Raw genomic sequence first — 25,914 nt, forward strand, 5'->3', positions numbered from 1 at the left:
CTGAGCTACCTGGATCTGTGTTTTGATACTTGTCAATAATTCAGGAAATTCTCAGCCATTATTTCTTCAAATATTTCTTCTGTTCTTTTCCCTCTTTCTTTCCTGTCTGATATTCCCATTACATGTATGTTACACCTTTGGTAATCATCCCACAGCTCTTAAACACTGTGTTCTGTTTTTTCAGTCCTTCTTCTCTTTGCTTTTTATTTTTGGAAGATTCTATCAACATACCATGAGACTCACTGTTTCCTTCAATGGCTGTATCTAGTCTACTGACGAGCCTAGCAAATGTATTCTTCATTTCTGTCATAATCTTTTCATTTCTCAGATTCCTCTTAGAGTTTTCATCTTTCTGCTTATATTATCCATCTGCTCTTGCATATTCTCCCCATTTCCATTAGAATCCTTAACATATTAATTATGGTTATGTAAATTCCCAGGCTGATCATTCCAATTTCTTGGCCATATCCTAAATCCTTAACATCTTTTGGGGAGCCCATTGATCCTGTTGCAAATATTGATAAGTTTCTTAAAATAGAAATTTTTGTTTACTATCCATGTCTATCACCATAACTAGTAAAAGAACCTCTAAGAAAAACTGAAAAAAGCTGTTGCTTCTGTAGAATAGTATTCAGGTAGAACTTTACCATTTATTTGATGCACTCTATGACAATTGGAAAGAAAATGTAAAGCTGCATGCTTTACTACTATGATAAAGTGAAAGAGTGGGACAGGCCATGACAGTCTTGAATGACAAGTAAGGAGGGTGTGCTTTATTCTTAGTTACACAGCCTCCCAGAGTAGGCTCACCTTGCTTGCCATTGCTGCTCAGGTACACAGTTGACGGCAAAAGGCTCCACAACCACAGCCCCTTGCAGGGACAGGTGCCGGACGGGGAAGGGATAGCCAGACGTTGGGAGATAGTCGAGTCAAAACAAAGGTTGAGAAACGTCTCATGAGGGGTCATGACTCAGAGAACCCTGCACTCTCATTTGCCAACAGCTCCCTGTACAGGAAATCACAGGGGTTGTTCAGCATCTTGATAAGTCTCGCTCAAGCACCAGGCCTCACCCCTGTTTCTGCCAGTACCTCTCAGGGCAGAGAAGTGTCCTCTATCAACTGTCAATTTCAAGAGACTCTTCCCTTCAGCACAGATCAGCTTTTTACCCTCAGCAAGAAGAATGGAGGAAAGGTAGGTTTATCAAATGTCCGTTTTCAAAGCCACCATTGGGAGGTGTTTTGGGGGTTTTGTTTGTTTGTTTGTTTTTTGTTTGTTTGTTTTTTTGAATGTACAGCTAGATAATTCCATTTGGGTGTGGACTATTCAGTACCCAAGGGACTCGAGCCAAAAAAGACAAGAGACATGAAGTACCCACCTGGCAACTTTGGGTGCTCGCAGCCTCAGTTGTGGAGATCTGAATTGGTAAACCAACACTATTGCCCCCTTATTATATCTTCTTTCCATTCTCCCCTCTATCTCAACCATTCAAACGTGCTTCATGGTGAGAAATGTGTTGCTTTCCTTAGTTTCAGAGCAAGAAAGCTTACATGCATGCATCCCAAAACTACAGTTCTATGAATAACCCAGTTGTCTGCTTTTCTTGCTTTTCAAATTTTTCTTTTCTATACCTCTCAGTAAATAGATGACCTAAATAGGATGATTGACAAGAGTTTAATTCGGGACAATTTACCAATCTGGGCAGGTTTAAGGAAGATTACAGGGGATGGTGACACTTAACCCCAAGGAAAGTAAGAGCAGGAAGCCTTAACATCACTAAGCTTAAAAAACAAGGGAAAGGAAAAGTTACCACAGCTTAGGCAAGGCCGTGGCTGTAGCTATAATTGTCACTGTAACTGTAAGAAAGGCCACCAGACAAAGATTATGTCTTTAGGTAGAGTAACACTGCCACTGCCTACTCACAGCCTGGCAGCAGAGTGCGAGGAAGTTAAAAACCCCAAATCGGTCTCCTTCCGTTCTCCAGTCACCTACCAATGTCTCCTTTTCATTGAGAGCAACCAGGAGCCAGAGGGAAAAGGAGCCCATCTATGAGACACAGAAACATCTCTTCCTGGGACACAGAAGAGGGTAGCGAAGATGGAAATGAGATCATGATGACAAATGGAGAAAATCCAGTGCTTTATATAGTTCCTTATAATTGGTATTTCTTGGGACTTTCTCTATCTCAATGTGATTGGATCAGTTTCTCATTGTATCTCCAACAGTTTGTTTCTTTGGCTGTTTTATTGCACCCCTCTACCTGGTGTCACTTCTTTGGAATAGTATTTCACTATCGTCATAAATGCCTTGAGAAAGTAAGGTAGGTTTTTTAAGGTGGGGCACACAGGTATTTATAAGTATTTTAAGTTCCTTGCTCTAGAAAGAAATCCATTGTAATCGTTATTTAAACAAGAGAGACGTTACTAGGACTGGACTGGTGACCAGAAGGCATTGGACACAAGGGATCTTCCAAATTGCTGTTCCCCATCCCTAGAGAAGTGGCCTCACTCTTTCTCATAGTTCTCATGGCTCCTGCACACATCAGCACTCCATCCAGAGGAAAAGAGGAAAAGGAAACACACAACTTAAGAGTTAGTCACATCATTTCTGCTCACCTCCCATTGGCCAGAACCTAGTCACTAGGTGCCATCAAGCATTAACGGAGGCTGGGGTTAGAATCTATTTTGTGGTCTAAAACTCTGAGAAGCATTATGTGGCTGAGGAAGACATGGATATTTGGGCCAATGAGCATTTTCTACACCCCTGAATCTTTCACATTCTGAGATCACACAAAGATTTTTCTCGGGTGCTTCTCCCATAATGTGGCAACTAACAGCGGGAAGTCTTGGGCAGGGCTGCCGGAGACCAGGGCTGGTATTGGACCTGCTGTTCACGATGTGATCTCAGGAAATTCATTTGACTCTTTAAGTCTCAGTTTCTTCCTGTGTTAAATGAGGATATTACTATAACAGATGGTCTCTAAACAATATGTGCTAGGTGCTGGGGATACAATAGTGAACAACATTAATCAAAAAAAAGAAAGAAAGAAAAACCCCAGACAGTTCTAGGCATCATTATTGAGCACTGAGTTTAAAAAGAGAAACAAAAGAAAACAAATATACATACACTTAAAAATTAGAGCAATAAACTGTGTTCAGTTCCACGCAGAAAAAGTCCATGACGCCCTGAGGGAGGACAACAGACATTGTGGTTTCCATCCATTACCTCATTAGTCCAGCAAGGACTACAGCATCTAAGAGCGATGAGAATTCAGTCCCCGTGCTACCTCTGCATCAAGGGAACCCTGCCTACGTCCACTGCCTTACTCCTGCCCTGTGTGAGCCCTGGCTGGTCTGAACTGATTGGGCCCTTTCAGAGGCAAGAAGGGACTGACCTGTCTTCATGCCACTTCTTCTTTAATCCACAATGGATGGGCTTCACTTCCTTGTTATTTACCAAACTTGCCTATTCTAGTTGAATAAAACACACAAGTGCATTGCCATTTTAGGTTCGTCCCAGAGAGTTCCTTGTTTCCTGTCCCACCACTCTCACCCTGGACACACCACTCTGGTAGTGGGGCTACAGGGCTGGTGAAAGGCCAAGACTCTGACACCGACCTGTGCTTTCAAATCCGGGCTCTAGCACTTGTGGGCGTGTGTCCTGGGGCATATCACTCAACTTACTTGTTCTGCTGTTTTCTCATGTGCAAGGTGGGAGTAAGAATACTACTGGCCTCACAGGGCTATTTAGAGGATTAAAAGATGTAATACCAAATACGTACTCGATTACATGCTATTCTTCACCTCGGTGTGAATTGGCCTTGTTTTTCACCTGAATTCTGCAGGAGCATCTCTCTTTTGACCTAAAGCCATTCATAAACTGGAAATGAGCATTTCTTAAAGCCCCCACCAAGCATTACACAAATGCTTTAATCTGCAAAGAGATCTCTACTCAAAATCACCTGGGAAATCACCTGGGGGAACAATAGATGGGTTTTATATTACACATCTCATAGAAAAATCACTTAATAATCCCCCTTTGGTATTTCTAAGTCTCAGCTACCTTCTTCAGACCCATTGCCTCCTCTCTCTTGACTTCCCAACCTTGCTTCTTTACCCTCTAAAATGCAGAGAATTAAATTCAGCCCTGAATCTTCTCCCTAAACTATGTACTTAAATCTCCTAGTCACTCACTAAAGCCACACACTACGTAGTTCTCCCCTGCTTGCAGACGTCACAATGGCCGTCAATTGTTATCTGTGCAGGCATAAAGAAATCTTTCAAACATACCAGAGCTTTGCACAGAGGAATGATGAGGAATAAAGTTTTCTTTTCTTTACTAATGTCACCAAAAAAAATTTTTATGTTATGTTGAATTCAAATTTTCCACTACCCTGAGGCTCCTCATTCACTCATTCATTCATTTGTGGAACAAAAATTTCTTGACTACCCATTGTGTCAACCGCATAGAAATAGGCCCTGAGGACACAGCAACAGACAAGAGTAAAGCACATCCTTTCTTCATTAAGCTGACACACTGGGCCAATTCTAGCCCAAGAGGCTTGGGTATCCTCACCCTGACATAACAAGTGGTCACAGTCCTTTCATGACCCTAAATCATGATCGCCTTACATCCTGGTGGGTGGACCACGGTCAGTACTGGTATATCCTGGGGGCTTCTGACTTCCTGCCCGTGAGCAGAAGCCATTACCCAAAGCAGAAGGAATACTGGACTCAGAGTCCTGTTGTTATCCAGACAGCCTGTCCAGACTTCTCTTCTCCTTCCTCCAGAGGACATTTCATGGCCTAGGACTCTGAGTGGAGGTGTGTGGACCATACAATATTCCCATGTCTTTAGTGGGTCCCTGTTGCAGTAGAGAAAGCTTAGGCTTTAGAGTCAGAGAGAACTAAGTTTGAATCCAGGATCCAGGGCTTGAAGGCTGTGTGGCCTTCAGGAAGTATCTTAATCTCTGCAAGCCTACATTTCCTTCCTCTGTAACATGGGACCACAATTCCCATGTAGCAAGGTGACCATGAGAATCAGTGATCATACAGCATGTGCTTAAGTCTTGTGTGTGTTCCAGGGGCACCAGTGAAATGTTTCAGAGCATGGATCCAACTGTCACAACCCTGGGGACAACACCAGTAAATGCAAATAACAAGGCCATTTCTGCACATGAAAGGGAGATTGTGATCTCAGTCTTGCTGATGGCAATCTTTGGTCTGGTGGGACTGGCAGGAAACACAGTTGTGCTGTGGCTCCTGGGCTTCCGCACGCAGAGGACCGCCTTCTCTGTCTACATCCTCAACCTGGCGGGAGCCGACTTCCTCTTCCTCTGCTGCCAGATGATGCGTTCCCTGCAGACAATCATCAATTACTTCCATTCTGTCTCCATTGGCATACCTCGCTTTTACGTCATTGTGTTGAACTTTGCCTACATCACAGGCCTAAGCTTTCTCAGCGCCATTAGCACTGAGCGCTGCCTATCTGTCCTGTGGCCCATCTGGTACCGCTGCCATCGCCCCAGACACATGTCAGCTGTCATGTGTGCCCTGCTCTGGGCCCTGTGCCTGCTGCTGAGCATCGTGAATGGGAGATACTGTGGCTTCCTCTTGAAGGATCATCTCGAAGACTGGTGTAAAGTATTAGATCTCATCACTGCTGGGTGGCTGATTTTCTTATTTGTGCTTCTCTCAGGGTCCAGCCTGGCCCTGGTGACCAGACTGCTGTGTGGCTCCCAGCGGGTGCAGCCGACCAGGCTGTATGTGACCGTCCTGCTCACAGTGCTGGTCTTTCTCCTCTGCGGCCTGCCCTGGGGCATCCACGGGTTCCTCATATACCGGATTAATAGTGGTTCACATGAGTTCTCCTTTCATCTTTACCTGGTTTCACATGTCCTGTCCTGTATCAACAGTTGTGCCAATCCCATCATTTACTTCTTCGTTGGCTCCTTCAGGCAGCGATGGAGGAAGGGAAGGCCGTCCCTGAAGCTGGTTCTCCAGAGGGCTCTGCAGGACACTCCGGAGGGGGATGAACATGGAAGACGTCCTCCTCAGGAAACTCTGGAGATGTCGGGAAGAGTATTGAGGCAGTGATGAAGAGCCTCTGTCCTGGTCAGTCAGACGTGACTTTGAGGGTCAATACTGCCCTGCTAGCCTTGGCAATTACCTAGTCTTCTCTCAGACTCATGCCTCAGAAATGACTCAGTGGTTCCTCAGTGTCTTCATTTATGTTGTTTTTAATCTGGCTTTTCTAGTTTTTCTGTGAGAAATCGTTAGTCTGAATGTTATACCTCTCCATCGTTACCAATAAATTTCTCATGTCATTGTCCTCTGAATCTCCTTCGTGAATTTTCTTTTACAGTTTTCATTGCAATGGAAAGGATCCTGGTCTGATGCTGTAAAAACCTTGTTCATAATTGTTTTCTACCTGACAGGATAAAAAAAATAAGGTTTATTTTCTCTCAGATTATGTTCCCTTAAGATTCATGTTTAGTCCTGTCATTAGGGGCATTCCATAGTTAAAAGCTTGAATAAGTGAGTTTTCCTGCTTCTAATCTCATTGATTTCTATGGGTTTGGGAAAACGATGTCATAAAGACGTATTCTCTACCTGCATCAGAACATTCCAGGAAATTCGGCTTATGAAATGTTCTCTGGTGGTATTTATCCATGGCAAGGTGACAAGTTGGCCATGGGTTGTAGTAAAGAAAACCATGGCCTTTACCTTTGAAAGCTGATGAACAGTTATTTGGCTCTCGCCTCAACCAGACTACAATCTAGAAATATGTCCCACCACTTCCAATTTGGCCATTGCAACCTCAGTGCCCATTTCCAAATAGAAATTATCTTGGAAACCTCTTATTATTATTAGCTTACAGGTGTATTTTTGGAACTCTCTGTGAGCCTCAAGATTTTGCACTGATTGTTCTGGATGTGACTTTTAGTCAGTTTCATGGCCAATCCCCATGAGGAGCAGGATTGAAAACATCTTATTCTTCCACAGTCATGTCAATTCTATTGATAAAAAATTTAGATTTGGCACAGAACTCTGGATTATTCTGTGCCAGTGGTTACTCACAGAACTCAGGCAGACAGAGAGGGTCCACTATGAGATGGTGAGACAGCACAGTGGGCTGTCTGTTCCTTTCAGACAGTGTGGCTGCCCCTAACATATACCTTCAGAGGGTGGAATTGACAAATGAACTGCAAGTACTCAGGAGACACTACAGGTAGCTATGCAAATCATACCAACTACAGTTTTCAATGTTTCCAACCAAACTTATCAATCTTTCCTAAAGCAGAATTCAGGACTCAGAACGCAGGTTCCCTGCCTCCAGACCCAATACCCTGCCCAGTCCAGCACTCTGCCGATTCTGTATCCTACACGCATCCCTTCTGTTCCAAATGCTGTTGTAGGGCTTGGCTGTAGATCAGGGCTTCCTCAGCTGGATTTCAGGGTGGTGGGAGAAGGCAGGAAAACAATGCCTGTAGCCTGTGCACCGGGGAGAGTGCTTCGATGTGATGCAATCAACTTAGAATGAGGGTCCTTATGAAAGTCAGCCCTGTGAGTTTTGTGATTCCATCAATTACAGAGCTTTGGTTTAATTGGTCCATAAAAAGGAGCCCTGAAGGGAAATTTCATCTTGTGTTTGAGTCAAATACTGACCTGGCCATCTGGTTATTCTGTTAATGGCGGCGGTCCTCTGCATGTTGGCTGCAGGAAAAGTTAGAGCTCCTGGATGCTCAGGCTTGGACACTGCTGCCCATACCAAACTCCCCTGGTTCCAACATTCCTGTACTGGGGCACTCACAACGTTGTACTGTATTGTGTGGTTTGTATATCTCCCTCTTCCACCACACTGTGAGGTCTTTAAGGACAGATAGCATGTCTTTGAAACCCTACTGATAGGATTTGGCCTGCAACCTAGAAGCTTCCCAGCAACTATTTTTCTCAAGCAGCTCCTGCCTGAATGACTCAGTGTTGTCTAGCTTCTTTAAAAGACTGGCTCAGTCCCCAGGTGTCCCTGTAGCTGCTGTAGGCATCTCCCACTCAAGAAAACAGAAACTGTTCCTGGAATTGGTCACTAGGAGAAAGGCTCTTCCCTGTCATCACTGGTCTGTTCACTGCCCATGGGAGAAGAATGAGCAAAGAGTCTACTCATGAGCGGCCTTCGTTCCAAAACCAGTGACAGTGATTCCTTGTAGCTTTACCTTGGGGTGGATCATGCAGGAGACCCAGGATTTTCCTGCAGGAAGAGAAAAGTGATATGAAAGGCCCTCATGCCACCTTTTGGGAGCTGTCATCCACAACTCTTTATTTATGCATAGATTCAACAAACATCTTTTAAACATATGAAATCAAGCACCATACTATTTCTGTATGGAGCAGACACCTGGTCAGTATACCCTATCTGTTTGACCAACCCTGTCCTTTCCATCTACAAAATATATTGACTGATGGATGTCCAATACATCCTGAGGCCGCAGGGCCATTCACTGATTCTCTAGTACACCTGGACACTAGAACACCAAGTTACCTGTTTCACAAGAATCAACTGAATCTGTTTGCAGTCTTGCTTATGGCAGTAGAGCTTATTCATGTAATTACCTAATTTATCAAAATGCAATATAAATCCATCAAATATGATTATGAAAGGAGAATTATGGTTTCAATGAAAATTAATAGGAATGCTTAAATGGGCAATAAAAGCTAGTCTCAAAATTATTGTTATTGAATTAATTATGAGCCTGACAACTATCCTAGATTGAAAATATTTCACAATATTGATAAATATCCTCACACAGAATGCTATACATATGATATTAAGATCTCCAGTGTAACACATCCAAGCTGCAAAACTGAGACAGTGCTTAACAGATGTGTTTTCTGCAAAAAAGAGAGGGTAGGACTCTATTTGCTGCCCCGTACTCAAAGGAAAGTACTTCTTTCTCCTTCATTTTTGGTGAACGAATTCTAGGTAAAAATAAAATACTTGTATTGCAAATATATCTTTTTTATAATTGCCATTTAACAGACCTTTGCAATAAACATGTCCACTTAGAGTCGTGAATATATTAAGTGGGATTTTTACAGCAATGTCACCCAGTAAGCCTCCTGTTCTTTCTGTAAATAATAACTAAGCATCTTCTGGTCCAGCTCCTGTGCCAGGCTAGAGAATCAAAGACCACATCCCCATCTTCAAGGGGCTCACAGTCTGTGGAAGGAAAGAGCTTAGTGCAGGACAAACTGCCTCACAATATGGTGCATGCCATCATAGAACTATGCTTGGGGGTCACTGGTGCTCAGAGGAGAGGTCATCTAAAAATTCTAAGTTGTCTTGCTTCCATCCTGAAGAGCAAGATCACACCCACAGCCTGAGAGAAGCATGACAGCATCCAGGTGGCTCCTGACAGACAACATCCTCAGCTAAAGTGTTGCAATTGATGGAATCACTGGACTTACTCTGCTGAAGCTACTCACAGCCACCAGTCTACCCTCTGACATCACACCAATATACAATTCCCAAAAACATTTTTCAAGAAGAATGCTGGAAGGTGCGTAGGTCACAGGCGTTGCCCTACTACCTATTCCCACCACCCAGTATTCCAGTAGAGAAAACCATTGCCTTCAGCCAAGCCCACTTCAGCATCCACAAATCCTGGGGTATTCCGGAATGCACAACCCCCGATTGCTGGATTGGGAAGAGCACTGCACCTAGAGACAGGGAACCCGGATTCTCAGGCTGACTCCATGATCAACTTGGGTGACAAGCCCATTCAAGGCAATCAAAGTAGACAGTGAGATTATGCGATTGCCCCAGTCTGAATCGTATGCCATTTGTGGTCTGGAAACCGTCTTCAGAATAAACTAGTGGGGTTTGGCTTTACTACCAACATGAACTAAAGGTAATTTCTGTTGCAAGTGAGGCAGCCTCAGAAGTTGATGTCTCTACATCTGACTATAAACATGGACATATACTCTTCTCATCTGAAGCTGTCCTTGGCAGCTACCTGGAATTCAGAGAGTTGCCTGATGCTCTTTCTGCATGATGGCAAAATATGTATTGGGTACAATATTGTCAATGCTATAAAAATAGTTGAGATTTGGTCCCTATTCTCCAGGAGCTTACAGTAGAGCGTGGAAGCAGAGACCTCCATATACATGCCTACCATATTGGTAAATTGTTTCTGAATCCTTTTAGGATATGAACACAGAAACAGGGAGCAGAGGAAAAGATCTCATTGATAAGTGTGTATGTGATAGCAAGTGGATCAGGGAAGTCTTCTTGAAATACTTGGAATTTGGACTGATCACTCTGCAATTTGCCATGCAAGTACCCTATGTCACTTTTGCCAGCCACATCAAGCTTTGAGGCAGGCAAGGAAGATAACAGGAATTGGACAGATGGAAATAAGAGAAGAGGCAGTTCATAGTGGTATTCTTAACAAAAGCACAAAAGCTATTTAGAAAATGGTGATCAGTTTACAAATAAATTTCATTCCCTGTGACATCCCAAGTATCTGGCATGGTTACTAGATCTCTCTTAAGAAGGATCATATAGGAGGAAGTGCTGTGAACAATGAGCTATGTGTCGTAGCCTGAAGTGACAGAAATTGGCATAAGTTTTGTAAAATTAATTGGAGTCAACGCTACAATACTGTCAAGTCCAGAGATAGCCAGCGAGGTCATCCCAGCAAGACAAGCCCAAAAAGTAAGTCCTGGTCTCCTGGGATATGTCCAACCCTACAGGGTCCGAAAGCATATCTAGAAACAACAGGGATATGGAACAAGGAGGAGAAGGGTGGTGGGGGGAGAGATGAGACAGAAGCAACAAAATTCACCCCCTTCTCGGCTGCAGTCTTTTGGCAAATAGCCAAATTGGTGCAGGGCAGATGGTTCATCTTTAAATTAAACTCAATGGTTTATTCCTCACATCAAAATTCAACTCTAAATTTTTATAGCTTTGATATGGATGATGGCTTTAGAGTTGGTAAACAGTTATGAGAAATTTCTTATTTAAATTCTGCATGTCATCTTGTTCCTCTTTTGAAATGTAGTATCTATAAGTAGTATCTTGATACTTAGATCAAAACTGCTAACATCCTGTTACGCGTGTCAGAGAATGTTTATCAACTTCAAAAGCTCTGAAGATGTCAGTGAGAGAGGTATGGGCCAATTTTATAGTTGTACGTGTAAAATTTTATTTATTCATTTTTAAAGCTATTGAAAGCATATATGACAAAATTTTAATATACAAGTTCTGACAATTAGGTTTGAGAACTTGCGACCATGCGCTTACAGTGTCAGCACTGTACAAAGAGCTCAGTAAGGTTTCATAACCTTGGAATATCAGTGTCTCATAGCTGTGTTCGTGCTGACGTGTGGCGGTGTCTTGCTGAATGGTGTTCATTATTGTTGTTGTGTGTTTTTGTGTGCTGTCGTGAGAATGTCTGAACTTAAATTAGAGCAATGAACAAACATTAAATTTCTTGTTAAACTTGGCAAGAGTGGAAGTGAAATCAGGAACGTATTAGTCCAAGATTATGGGGATAATGCCATGAAGAAACCGGCAGTGTACAAATGGATTTTTCTGAGGGGAGAGAATGCTCACTGATGAAGAGAGGTCAGGTCGGCCAGTAACGAGCAGAACTGATGAAAATATTGCAAAAATTCGTCAAATTGTGTGTCAAAGTCATCAGCTGACTGTAAGAAGCACAGCAGACCAAGTAAACAGCGATAGATAAGCAGTTAGGAAAATCTTAACTGTAAATCTTGGCATGAGAAAGGTATGTGCAAAAGTGGTCCCAAAAGAGCTCTTGTATCACGACAGTGCATCGGCCCACACAGCACTGTCTGTGAGGGAGTTTTTAGCCAGTAAACAAATAACTTTATTGGAACACCCTCCCTACTCACCTGACCTGGTCCCCAATGACTTCTTTCTTTACTCAAAGATAAAGAAAATAGTGAAAGGAAGACTTTTTGGTGACATTCAGGACATCAAGGGTAATACAACGACAGCTCTGATGGCCATTCCAGAAAGAGTTCCAAAATTGCTTTGGGTGGATGGGCTAGGGGAGTACTTTGAAGGTGACCGTAGCAATGAGGTGTGTAGCACTTTTTCTAGGATGAGTTCTAGAACTTAGTTGTCAGACCTCATATGCTTAATTTTTCTTTTTTAAAGATTTTATTGGGGGAGGGGAACAGGACTTTGTTGGGGAACAGTGTGCACTTCCAGGACTTTTTTTCAAGTCAAGTTGTTGTCTTTTCAATCTTAGTTGTGGAGGGTACCATTCAGCTTCAAGTTGTTGTCCTTTCAGTCTTAGTTGTGGAGGGCGCAGCTCAGCTCCAGGTCCAGTTGCTGTTACTAGTTGCAGGGGGTGCAGCCCACCATCCCTTGCAGGACTTGAGGAGTTGAACCGGCAACTTTGTGGTTGAGAGCCCACTGGCCCATGTGGGAATCGAACCGGCAGCCTTCGGAGTTAGGAGCATGGAGCTCCAACTGCCTGAGCCACTGGGCAGGCCCTCGTATGCTTAATTTTAATGGTGGGTGTGTGAACGCTTATTATATTATCTCCTGGCCTTATGTGCAGTTTTACAAATCCTCTCCAGCATAAAATTTGTTCTCATTCTGGTGACATCAATATCCATGTAGGAAGTGAATCCAACAGACTGGCCTTTCAGTTATTCTTTAGCTTTTCATTCTGAATTAATCATAGACCAACAAGGAGCTGCAAAAGTAGTACAGAGAGGATATGTGTAGCCATCAACCATCCTCTGCCAATGATGACATCCTACACAAATATCATATATTATCAAAATCAAGAAATTGCCCTTAGTAGGATACAATTCCCTATACTACAGATCTTACATCTCACCTGTTCTTGCATGAACACATTTTTATGCCATTGTATATACTTCTAGGACACTTTATCACATGTATTGATTCATGTAACCACCACCACATGCAAGATATGGAACTCTTTCTTCATCACAAAAGAACTCCCCTGGACTAGTCCTTTGTAGTCACATCCACCTTGTTCTCCTCCCCAAACCCCTCTGGCAACCACTGATCTGTTCCCCATCTCTATAATTTTGTCCTTTCAAAAATGTATGGAATCAAAAAAAAAATGTATGGAATCATACAGTATTCAATATTTTGAGTTTGGCTGTTTTTGTTCAGCATAACGACTTTAAGATCCAACCAAGTTGTTGTATGTATCCATAGTTTGTTGTGATTTTTTTAAATTGCTGTGTCGTACTCTATAGTATGGATATATTACCTGTTGTTTCACCATTCACAAGTGGAGGGACAGTTGGGTTGTTTCTAGTTTGGTTATTATAAATAAAGCTGCTCTGAACATTTGTATATAGGTTTTTATGTAAACAGAAGTTTAACATTCTCTTTGGTAAATGCCTAGAGTACATTGCTGGGTTGTATGGTAAGTGTATGTTCAACTTTTTAAGAAAATGCAAGCGTTTTCCGCCGTAGGCGTACCATTTTACTTTCCCACCAGCAATGTATGAAAGATCCAGTTTCTCTAAAAACTTCCCAATATTTGAAACCATCAGTATTTTTTATTTTAGCCTTTCTAAGAAGTAGGTAGTGGTATCTCATCATGGTTATAATTTTTATTTCCCTAATGGCTAGGGATGTGGAACATCTTTTCATGTGTTTATTTGCCATCCATGTTTTCTTTAGGGAACGTCTGTTCAAATCTGTTGCCCTGGTTGAATCCAACTCTCTACTAACTCCAGGCCTGGTCCCAGAGGGCTGAGAGTAGCTAGAGAACAACACACAAACATGCCCAATGGTTTCACTTCTGATTTATGTGCACGAGCCCCGCATATCCACTTAGCTCTGCTGATGAATCACGTAACTTTTCCATGGTTGCTCTTTTACTCTCCAAAGGTAACATTTCACGCCATGTCTCTCCTGAAATCCCCTCCTCACTCTTTTATCACTCTCACAGATGCTGCCCCGAGAATCTCCCCATCTCCACACACCAAATCCACCAGCCAGTCTGCCTCTCAGCTCGTTTCTCTGCCTTTCTTCTCGTGCCAGGGAATAGCTCTGTGTGCTCCCATCTTAAACCCTTTTTCCATCTGCCTATAGGTTCCCATCCCTCTCCTATATAGAAACACTTCACAAGATATTACCTCTCCCACCTGCATCTTCAATGTTCCTTTCTCAATGGGATCATCTCAATACTGTACAAACATGCTGTCCTGTCTCCCAGCCTAAAACACCACCCAAGTGTACATTCTCCTCCACCCACTGCTTGATTTCTCTCCTTTCCTTTAGAGCAAATCTCTTTAAGTGAGTTTTCTATAGTCTTTACCTTAATGTCCTCACCTCCCAGTCTCTCTCTCCCTGTTCTCAACCTCTCCCTCTCTCTCTATCTCTGTATCTCTCTCCTCTCTTCCCACTCCCTCCTCTTTCTGTATGGCTATATCCAGCTCTATCTTTTATCTCTGTCTTCCTCCTACTTCCCCCTCCCTCTCTCCTTCTCTGTCATCTTTTTTATATCTCTATCTTCTTATCTTGGCTGTATCATTAAATTTATTTTCCATGTTTTAAAATTTTATTTTTGAAATAGCAATACATTCACATCTTTAAAAGCCATTTTTAATGCATACATTGCAAACCGTCATTCCCTTTCCAGGTCTTTAGGTATCTATGATTTTTCCTCAAAGACAAATACTGTTATTATAATTATTTGTTTCTCAAAATCTTTCCAGAGATATTTAATGCTGAAATAAGTATATATAGATATTTTGTATGAGAAGGAATATATGTAATACACATATCATGTTATATATTATACATGTTATGTATATAAACATATATTTATTTGTTTCTTCTCATACAAATACACATTGTTGTACACTCTGTCTTTTTTTTTTAACTTGGGGATCCTTTCATAACATCTTTTTTGCTTTTCTTGTATAGCTACACAGTATTCCATGGAATGGATAGACCATATGCAATATTGATGGCTATTTTGGCTGTTACCAATCTTTCTTATTGCAAATTATTCTACATTTATTAACTTTGTACATATGCCTCTTGTACATGTACAGATATATCGTTAGGATCAATTCCTAGATGAGGAATTACAGGGAGAACATTGTATGACACTTTGTATGTGTTTCAAATTGTCCTCTCTGGATGTCTCTATCAAATTTCACTCCCACCAGAAATGTGTGAGAGTGTCACGTCCCACGCCATCGCCCGCATGGTACACAACCAAACTTTTTGGTCTTTTATATTTCAATGAGTAAAGTATATCTCTGTGTAACTTTAATTTGTATGTCTTTTGTTAGAACTTCGGTTTCTCATCTTTCCATAGATTTAAGAGCCATTTTTTATTTTCTAGAAATAGTGAATTCATGACCTACAGTCATTTTCTTAGTGGCTAGTAGGATTTTGAATTATCATTTTACAAATAGGAGAATTAGTACTTTGTCTTTGATATGAGTTACCAATATATTCCTAACTTGTCATGTTTTCTTTTGATTGTGACAGTTCCTGCCATGCCAAAAAAAAAATTCTTTATGTTCTCATCTTTATTAATGTTTTCTTTAAAGACTTCAGAATTTTGTGCTATACGTTTAAAGTCTTACCCAACTTTGAGTTAAAAAGAATTTTCCTGTGGTATCTCCAGGCACTAGTATATTTTCCTTATTAATTTTTAACTATTTAGTATATTTGGACTTATCCTAACATCATATGTAAAACATATTTTAAATTTTATTTTATTTTTGGTGGTCACCAGTTGTCCCAATTCCAATCACTGACTAGGTCATGTTTCACCCACTACTTTAACATACAGTCTTTGTCATATACCAAATTACCATATGCATTTGTGTCTGATTCTGAGACTTTTGTTCCATTGATCAGCTTCTCTATACATGATTTGCTGGATCCAACTTTTCCTCCAGACTTCTAATGGATGAAGACCCTTCAGACCTCTTCTCTTTTCAGTCTGTATTTACTTTCTGAGGAAGCTCATCCAGACCTTTGAGGATAAGCTTCAAAAGGCTGTGGGTCCAGTTTATGGTTGTTGTTCAAAATGAAATGCCGTTGCCTGAAGTAATGCCCGGGGCACAGTTGGTCTGTACTAGTTCGCTAGGGCTGCCATAACAAAATACACAGAGTGGGTGGCTTAAATAACAGAAATTTATTTCCTCACAATTCTAGAGACTAGAATTCTGAGATCAAGGTGTTGGGAGGGTTCATACCTTCTGAGGCCTCTCTTTTAGGTTTAGAGATGGCATTTTCTCCCTGTGTCTTCACATGGCCTTCCCTCTGCATGTCTCTGTCCTACTCTCCTCTTTGTATAAAGAAGCCGGTCATGTGAGATTAGCATCCACCCTGATGACCTCATTTTAACTCAATAACCTCTTTAAAAAATCTTATCTCCAAATAGTCATATTGTGAGGTACTGGGAGTTAGGATTTCAGTATATGAATTTTGGGGGGACACAATTCAGCCTGTAACAAGGTCATTATTAAATATTTGCTGAATGAATCCATTGAAGAACTTTTCTGAATATTTGAAATAGTTTCTAATTCAAATGACATTTTTAAAAATAACAAGTAGCTTAATATGGCTGTAGCATGAAGAACACTAAAGCAAGACATAAGAGATAAGACCTAAACTTTTAATATTTACACCAAATGAAAACAAGTTTTAGAATTTCATGAAGCGCAGGGAGGAAGAAAAAGAATATGTTATGTGGGCTGAACTCCTTACGTTATACAATGGAAGTCATTTGATACACTGGTTAATGCTGATAAATTAAAAATATATATTTACCCTTCAGAGCTAATAAAAGAACTAAGCATAGAAAGTGTAATAAATGGTGGCCTCTGGAGAATGGGATTCAGGGAGCCTGTCGCCTTATATATATACTTCTCTATCATTTGGAAAGAAATTATACACATGAGTACATTACTGCTATGATAATTGAAACAAACACAAAGTGGGTTCAGGCCATGGTCAACTTTCAATCACCCTATGATAGGCTTTGTTCTTTCATTATAAAGCCGCACAATGCAAACTTACACTGCTTGACATTGCTCCCCAGGCTCACAGTGGTCAACTCGAGTCTCCACAACAGCGATTACGTACTGGAAGGTGGACCGGATGGTGTAGGATGGGAGAGGCTGGTATGTGAGTGGAAGTGGTGTAAATGCTGAGAAACATCTCGGTGAGTGAGCGTGTCTCAAACATCTCTGGCCTCTGAATTGCCCACAGTTCCTGCACAGGAAATTGCAAGTTCTGTCCAATACTTGATAAACTTTTCATAGTCACCAAATTTCACTCCAGCTACTGCACACATCTTGCAATTTACAGGACAGCGAAGTATCCTCTGGCATCACTCAATCCCAGAAAGGCTCTCTCCTTCGGCACAGGTCAGCTCTCCACCTCTGGCTAGAAGAATGAAACAATGGTAAGAATATATGCCCAGAACTGTCTTATTTCCAAAGTCAGTTGTGGGTTTTGCTCTAAGTTCCCATCCCTGTGTTTCCAATGTGGGTGCTACATGCAGAGGTCCTGTGCATCCTTCAGGAAAAGGCAGGAGACATGAAGCTCTCTTCTAGCATTTTTGGGTGCAGCAGCTCAGACTGTGAGAAATGTAAATGGAGTCAACCAGAACCTTTCTCCCTTCTGATCCACTTTGCCATATTCTCCCCTTCATTCTAGCCATTCAAATCTGTTGTCATGGAAAGAATGTTGCCTCTTAAACCTTAATTCCAGGCAGCAAGTTACCATGCAGGTGTTGCTTCCCTGAGCATAATTGCTATTAACCCAGATTTCATTGTTTTACTGGCTCTTCAAAGTTCTTTTCTCTTTGGGACCCGGCAGAGTCCCAGGAGTAAACAGTCCACTGGGATTAATGAGGAGTGGTTCATGAGGCAATTATTGAGCCGGTTTAAGGGAAACTGACAATGCATTGTGAAGCACCCTAAGGCAAGCAATAATGCAGCACTGTTTCCACCCCACAGCTTAAAGTGACCAGGGACGGAGCAGTTACCCAGAAAGAGCAGAGCCATAGTCAAAGCAATAGCGGTAGGAGAGAACCAGATAGGTGGAGAAGGGTTGCCACTGCCGAAACTCAGCCCAGCAGGGAGAGTGCCAGGAAATGAAAAGCCCAAATCTCTCCCCTGCCCTCGTCTCCTGGTGGCTCAATTCAACCAGAAACCAGTACAGGATCCTCCTGATGAGGTACCTAGAAGCCACCCTCTTGGGATGCCAAACAGGGTACAGAAGGATGGAAAGGAGGTTCTCAGAAAAATTGGAGACTATCCCTCACATCCCCTTGTCCTCCTCACAGTTTTTCACTTCCTGGGTTTTTCTCTATCTCAGTGTCATGAAATCATTTCTCATCTCATCTCCGTCAGAGTTATTTTTCCTACTGTTTGCACCTTCTTTCTCTAGTGTTACTTTTATGGAGCAATCACCTACATTCATCAAAAATGCCTTGAAATTGGAATGTAACTTAAAAAAGGAATATATATTCCTTATAAGTTTGGCTCTCTGATAGAGACTCGCTGCACTGATGACTTAACAAGAGAGAAAGGTTATTAGACCTGGACTGGAGGCTCCAGGGCCTTCAAAGGTGCACCTTCCAACTCGCCACTCCCTATCCCGATCCCCATGACTATTTTGTAACTACCGATTTGTATTTCTTAATCCCTTCACCTTTTTCACCCAGCCCCAAACCCCTTCCATATGGCAACTATCAATTCATTCTCTGTATCTATGAGTCCGATTCTGTTTTGTTTGCCCGTTTATTTTGTTCTTTAGATTCCACATATAAGTGAGATCATATGGTACTTGTCTTTCTCAGTCTGACTTATTTCACTTAGTATAATACCCTCTACCCATGTTGTCACAAATGGTAAGATTTCATTCTTTTTATGGCTAAGTAGTATTCCATTGCATGTATCACAGCCATATCTTCTTTATCCAATTGTCTACTGATGGTCACTTGGGTTGTTTCCATATCTTGACTATGGAAGTAATGCTGAAATGAACATAGGGGTGCATACATCTTTTTGAATTAGTGTTTTGTATTTCTTCTGATAAATACCTGAAGTAGAACTACTGGGTCAAAAGTTGTTCTATTTTTAATTTTTTGAGAAACCTCCGTACTGTTTTCCATAGTGGCTGCACAAATTTGCAATTCCACCAACAGTGCATGAGGTAAAAGACCTATACTAAGAAAATTACAAGACACATTATTTTCGCCACATCCTCACCAACATTTGTTGTTTGTTCATTGATTGATGATAGCCATTCTGATACGTGTGAAGTGTTATCTCATTGTGGTTTTAATTTGCATTTCTCTGATGATTAGTCATGTTGAGCATCTTTTCATATGTCTATTGGCCATCTATAAGTCCTCTTTTGAGAAATGCATATTATTCACGTCCTCTGCCCATTTTTTTTTTTAAGATTTTATTGGGGAAGGGGACAGGACTTTATTGGGGAACAGTGTACTTCCAGGCTTTTTTCCAAGTCAAGTTGTTGTCCTTTCAGTCTTAGTTGTGGAGGGCGCAGTTCAGCTACAGGTCCAGTTGCCGTTGCTAGTTGCAGGGGGCACAGCCCACCATCCTTTGCAGGAGTCGAACCGGCAAACTTGTGGTTGATAGGACACGCTCCAACCAACTGAGCCATCCAGGATCTCAGTGGCAACTCAGCTCAAGGTGCCGCGTTCAATCTTAATTGCAGGGTGCAGAGCCCACCATCCCTTGTGGAAGTCGAGGAGTTGAACCGGCAATCTTGTGGTTGAGAGCCACTGGCCCATGTGAGAATCGAACCGGCAGCCTTGGGCGTTAGGAGCATGGAGCTCCAACCACCTAAGCCACAGGGCCAGCCCCCTCTGCCCATTTTTTAATTGGATTGTTTGGGAGGTTTTTTGGTGTTGAGTTGTATAAGTTCCTTATAAATTTTGGATATTAACCCCTTATCAATATATCATTGGCCAATATCTTCTCCCATTCAGTAGACTGTCTTTTCGTTTTGTTGATGGTTTCCTTTGCTGAGCAAAAACTTTTTAGTTTGATGCAGTCCCATTTGTTTATTTTTTCTTTTGTTTGCCTTGCCCAACGAGGAATATCAAAAAATATGTATACCTCTTGGTTAAGAGAAATGTCAGAGAGTTTACTGTCTATGTTTCCTTCTAGGAGTTTTATGGTTTGGGGTTTTACATTTAAGTCTTTAATCCATTTTTAGTTTATTCTTGCATATGGCATATGAAGGTGGTCCCAGTTTCTTTTTCTTTTGTTTTTTCTTTGCATGTATCTGTCCAGTTTTCCCAACACCTTTTATTGAATAGACTGTCTACCCCATTGTATATTCTCGCCTCGTTTGTTGTAGATTAAATGACCATTAAATGGACTTATTTCTGGGCTCTCTATTCCATTCCTTTAATCTATGCGTCTGTTTTTATGCCAGTACCATGCTGTTTTGATTACTATAGCCTTGTAGTATAGTTTGGTATCAGGTAGCATGATACCTCCAATTTTGTTCTTCTTTCTCAAGATTGCTGTGGCTATTCAGTCTTTTGTGGTTCCATATAAATTTTAGGATTATTTGTTCTAGCTCTGTGAAAAATGCCATTGGTATTTTGATAGGGATCGCATTGAATTTATACATTGCTTTGACTAGTATGCACCTTTTAACAATGTCAATTCTTCCTATCCATGAGCATGTTATATGCTTCCATTTATTTGTATCTTCTTCGGTTTCTTTCTTGAATGTCATAATTTTCTGAGTACAGGTCTTTTACCTCCTTGGTCAAATTTATTCCTAGGGTTTTTGTTTGTTTGTTTGTTTTTTTGTTTTTTGATGCAATTATAAATGGGATTGTTTTTTTAATTTCTCTTTCTGGTAGTTCATTATTGATGTATAAAATGCAACCAATTTCTGAATATTAATTTTTGTATCCTGCTGTTTTACTAAATGCATTTATCAGTTCTAATGGTTTTTGGTGGAATCTTTCAGGTTCTCTATATATAATACCACATCATCTGTAAATAATGACAGCTTTACTTCTTCTTTTCCGATTTGAATGCCTTTTATTTCTTTTCCTTGTCTGATTGCTGTGGCTAGGACTTTCTGATTGAATAAACATTTATTGAGAACACACTGGGTGTCCCACACAGCTAGGCACTGGGCATATAAAAAGTACTTCTGTCCTCATAAAGTTGACACACTGAGCCATTTTGAGCCCACCTGGCCCAGCTATCCTCACTCCTGTCTTAGCAAGTGGTCATATTCCCCTTATGCTTCTAAAGCATGGTCTCTTTCTCCTCTGTGGACAGGCCACTCTTACTAATGAGGGTGGCCCTTGGTCATCTCTGCATCTTCTTGACTTCATGCAGCTGAGAGAAAATTTCCAGCTCAGGACAGAGTAATATTTGCACCCATAGCCCTCTCCTGGTCTGTCAGATTCTATCCCAGACATTTATCTCCTCCTTCAAGAAATTCTGTGGACACAACATAACGTCTGGACAATGAGTGAGGCATGTAGAGACATGATGGGACTACAGAATAGTCCCATATCAGTAGCTGGTCTGTACTGCAGTAGAGAGAACATAGGTTCTAGAATCATATGGAACTGGGTTGAAATCCAGGTTCCAGGACACCAAGGCTATGTGGCCTTCAGGAAGTACCTTAATCTCTGCAAGCCTCCATTTCCCTCCTTTGTAACACAGGGACAGTAATTCCTACATAGCAGAGTGGCCATGAGAGTCAGAGATCATACAGCAGGTGCTAAAGTCTCGTTTCTGTTCTAGTGACACGAGTGGAGGGTTTCCGAGCATGAATGCAACGGTCACAGCCTGGGGGACTACACTTACTCCAACGAATGGAAGTGACCAAGCTGTTCCTAAATGTGACATGGTGACCCTGATCCCAGCCCTTCCGGTCTTCATCATTGCCCTGTTTGGGCTGGCAGGAAACGCGGTTGTGCTGTGGCTCCTGGGCTTCCACATGCGGAGGAACACCTTCTCTGTCTACATCCTCAACCTGGCGGGAGCCGACTTCCTCTTCCTTTGCTGCCAGATTATATGTTCCCTGGAGGCACTCATCAAATACTTCCATTCCATCTCTATTGGCGTGCCCTGCTTTTTCATTACTATGTCGATCTTTGCCTACATCACAGGCCTGAGCATTCTCAGTGCCATTAGCACTGAGCGCTGCCTGTCTGTCCTGTGCCCCATCTGGTACCGCTGCCATCGCCCCAGACACATGTCGGCTGTCATGTGTGCTCTGCTCTGGGCCCTGTGCCTGCTGCTGAGCATCCTGAATGGGAACTACTGTGGTTTCCTGTTTAGGAATCGTGACAAAGATTGGTGTCAGGCATTTGATTTCATCACTGCTGGGTGGCTGATTTTCTTATTTGTGCTTCTCTCAGGGTCCAGCCTGGCCCTGGTGACCAGACTGCTGTGTGGCTCCCAGCGGGTGCAGCTGACCAGGCTGTATGTGACCGTCCTGGTCACAGTGCTGGTCTGCCTCCTCTGTGGCCTGCCTTTTGGCTTCAAGTGGTTTCTGTGGTACTGGATTGAGCATCCTTGCAGCATGTTCTCAGATTTTCTTAGAAAGACGGGGATTACCCTGTCTAGTCTTAACAGCAGTGCCAACCCCATCATTTACTTTTTTGTTGGCTCCTTTAGACAACAGCGGAAGCTGCAGCAGACCCTGAAGCTGGTTCTCCAGAGGGCTCTGGAGGACATAGCTGAGGAGAAGAAAAGTGAAGGAAGCCTTCCTCAGGAAACCAGGGAGATTTCGGGAAGCAATTTCATGTAGTGATTTCTGTATCAAACAGGGCTCAGTTGCAGAAGTAGTATTTATCGAAGTTTATGTGTATAATTGTATAAGGACACACACACACACACACACACACACACACGGTAAAATGTCTCTGTAAGGCTGTTGTCTGTTTGATGCTAGAGCTTGAAGTTTGCAAGGCAAGCTAGAACTGGGAACAGGAGCTAAAAGCCATGAGAACTGACCACAATGCATGTCAGTCTCTCTAAGTGCCTACAGTTTTGATGATGTGGGAATTCTGAAGGAGAAGTTGGCTTCCTTCATCATGGAGCTAAACACATAACTGATCCAGGAGTCAGAGATACTGAGGGAGGATCCAACGGAAGGTGGAGCAGCTGCAGGCCCAGCTGCTGCTTTATACCAATTTGATGAGCCAACAGAGAAGCAACACTGCATGAGTGCCCTGGTACCTTGCACTAATCTTTCACACATAAAAACAGTATGGCTGCTGCTTCATTTCCAACCACCAAATCTTGTGTAAAATGTCTCTTGATGCCCACCCTAACTGGAAACATACATGGAAGGGAAAGGAATTCTGGGAAACGTAATTCAGACTAGCCAAGTTTCAAACCCATCGCAGTCTACCCCTTGTCAACTTGGCACCCATGAACACCTCATTAAACCATAGTTAATTCCAAATAAAAATAATAAAGCAAAGTCTAGCTTCTCCCCAACATGATATACCTATCTCACATATACCTGAAACATACCAACCTTTTCCCCAAAAGAGGATACATCTTTTCATGTGCTATTGACCATTTACATATCTTTTCTGAAGTGTCTATTCAAGTCTACTATCCATTTTTATTGGGCTGTTTGTCTCTTTATATTGATTTGTTGAAGTTCTTTATATATTCTACATAAAAATCCTTTGTCAGATTTATGTATTGCAAATATTTTTTTCCCAGTCTGAGACTTGCTTATTAATTTTTCAATTATCTTTTTATGGGCAGAAATCATTGGGGTTTTTAATGAAATTTAATTTACTAATTTTTTTTCTTTTATGGTTAGCACTTTATTCAGTCTAAGAAATCTTTGCCTACTCCAAAGGAAACAAAGGTATTCTCCAATGTTTTCTTCTAATGGTATTGTAATTTTTGCTTTTTACAATAAAGCAAAATTCCATTTAGATGTATGAGCCATTTCAAATTCATTTTTGTACAAGTTTGAGGTAGGGGGTCAAGGTTCTTTTTCCCCCATACAATTATACAGTTGTATGGCACATTTGTTGAAAAGACTCTTTTCCTCCCATTGAGTCATTTAGTCCTGGGTCAAAAAGTATCCTTATAAGCCCGGGAATATTTCTAGACCTTCTGATCTGTTCTATTAGTCTATTCCAGAAGTCAGCCTATGGGCCAAATCTGGTTCACTGCCTGTTTATGTAAATAAAATTTCATTGGAATATTGCCATGCCTCTTTATTTACATATTGTCTGTAGCTACTTTCGTACTACAACAGCAGAGTTGAGTAACTGTGACAGAAACTATATGCCCACAAACACTTAAAATATTTACTATCTAGCCCTTTACAAAATAAGTTTGCTGATGTCTGGTGTTTTCTTAAACCAACACCCACTGTTCTGGTAACTATAGCTTTGTGGTAAGTCTCAAAATCCTGTAGAATATGTCCTCAAACTTTGTTTTTCTTCTTCAGGATTATTTTAGCTATCTAAGTCTTTTGCATGTGCATATAAATCTTAGAATTAATTGCTACAAAAATCCTGATGAAATTTTGACTGTGATTGTGTTGAATCTATTAATTAATTTGGGAATAACTGACATCTTAGAATAGAGAGTCTTTGAATTCATAAACATGGTATATCTTGCTATTTATTTAGGTCTCCCTTAATTTTTCTCAGCAAATTTTTGTAGTTTATACTCTGCAAGTCTTGCACACCCTTTGCCAAATTAGTATTTTACATTTTCTGATGCTATTGTACCCAATATTTTTTTACTTCATTTTCTGATTGTTTATTACTACAACATAGAAATACAATTAAGAGCAAGATGGCTGGATAGGAGGCTCCTGACTTTCCGTCCTCCCACAGAGGTTCAATTTCCTCTGAAAGAAATCCAGAAACAAGTTGAGGGACTCCCATAGATCAGGCAATTGAGAAAATGTGATAAATTTCTTTTAGCTCATGAGAAAGAAGGAAAGAAAAGGGGAAGAAAGAGGAAGAGAGGAGATAACAAGATGACCAGTGGCTGCCTGGGTACCAGGTAGGGCAAAGGGCCAGTGAGAAATCTCTAGTGAGGGGAGGGCCAAAAATGTACGTTAGAACAGAAATGTATAATATTTATATGTTGATTATTTGTTTATGCGATATAATGTATGACCTCTTCCCATGACCCTCAAATCTTTAATGAAGTCTTCACCACACTTACAAATAATGTGGATAGATATATGGGGAGTGGGCAGAGTTGTGTGTGTGTATGTGCATATGTCTGTGGGTGTGTGTACATCAAGTTAGATGAACTTTCCCCTGGGAAGATACACTAGAGAAAAAGAGATCATCTATAAACCAGATGCTGAAGACAGAGGTGATATAAGCATGCAAGGTCCCAGATGACATCTGAGTTATCCAGGACAGTATAAGTTAAACATGGGGCAAAAATAAAAGAAAGACACTCAAGGTTGGAGACAAAATGATGCCAGAAATTAGACTCAAGTGCAGGTCACACAAACTCCTTAGGTCCCTGAGTTTTCTAGTAGGCAATGTGAAGACCAAGTCTTGTCAGTCACACATTCATGATGTATAAATAGGCAAACTTCCCAAGAGAACAGCAAATGTACTTTGTACCAAGATCAAAGTATACTTTGCCCCAGGATACTCTCATAACTCAACGTTCTCAACTAGGTCCTGACAGAAGACTTAACCATGAGCCTCTGCAATGATTTCTGACACCAAGTAACTGGAGTGAGGCTAAACTTCACAGGTGAAAGGCACAGTCCTCACAAGACTGCCCTCATTTAGACACCAGCTGAAAGTTCAGGGGACCCCTGGCCAACCTCACTGCTGACCAGCTGGCTATAGATTCAGTGGTATGCACTATCCCCTCAGGTTCAGCTAT

General features: G+C 41.5%; 2 protein-coding genes across 3 annotated transcripts; both read left to right on the top strand.

Moving 5' to 3' along the window:
* Window positions 1-1,087: 1,087 nt before the first annotated feature.
* On the top strand, window positions 1,088-6,309 carry LOC117030629 (mas-related G-protein coupled receptor member X2-like). Its single transcript, XM_033120784.1, has 2 exons — window positions 1,088-1,192; window positions 5,082-6,309. The coding sequence occupies exons 1-2, from the start codon at window positions 1,182-1,184 to the stop codon at window positions 6,091-6,093; spliced, it is 1,023 nt and encodes a 340-aa protein (XP_032976675.1). The 5' UTR covers window positions 1,088-1,181; the 3' UTR covers window positions 6,094-6,309.
* Window positions 6,310-16,723: 10,414 nt separating this feature from the next.
* On the top strand, window positions 16,724-22,822 carry LOC117030630 (mas-related G-protein coupled receptor member X2). 2 transcript variants are annotated; one of them, XM_033120786.1, is made up of 3 exons: window positions 16,724-17,213; window positions 17,360-17,456; window positions 21,811-22,822. In XM_033120786.1, the coding sequence occupies exons 2-3, from the start codon at window positions 17,446-17,448 to the stop codon at window positions 22,820-22,822; spliced, it is 1,023 nt and encodes a 340-aa protein (XP_032976677.1). In that variant the 5' UTR covers window positions 16,724-17,213; window positions 17,360-17,445. The 2 variants fall into 2 exon arrangements, with proteins under 2 accessions (XP_032976677.1, XP_032976676.1); XM_033120785.1 differs by having other exon boundaries at window positions 16,724-17,456.
* The last annotated feature ends 3,092 nt before the right edge of the window (window positions 22,823-25,914 follow it).

Source organism: Rhinolophus ferrumequinum, chromosome 11 (assembly GCF_004115265.2).
Source record: "Rhinolophus ferrumequinum isolate MPI-CBG mRhiFer1 chromosome 11, mRhiFer1_v1.p, whole genome shotgun sequence".
NCBI classification, from domain to species: domain Eukaryota; kingdom Metazoa; phylum Chordata; class Mammalia; order Chiroptera; family Rhinolophidae; genus Rhinolophus; species Rhinolophus ferrumequinum.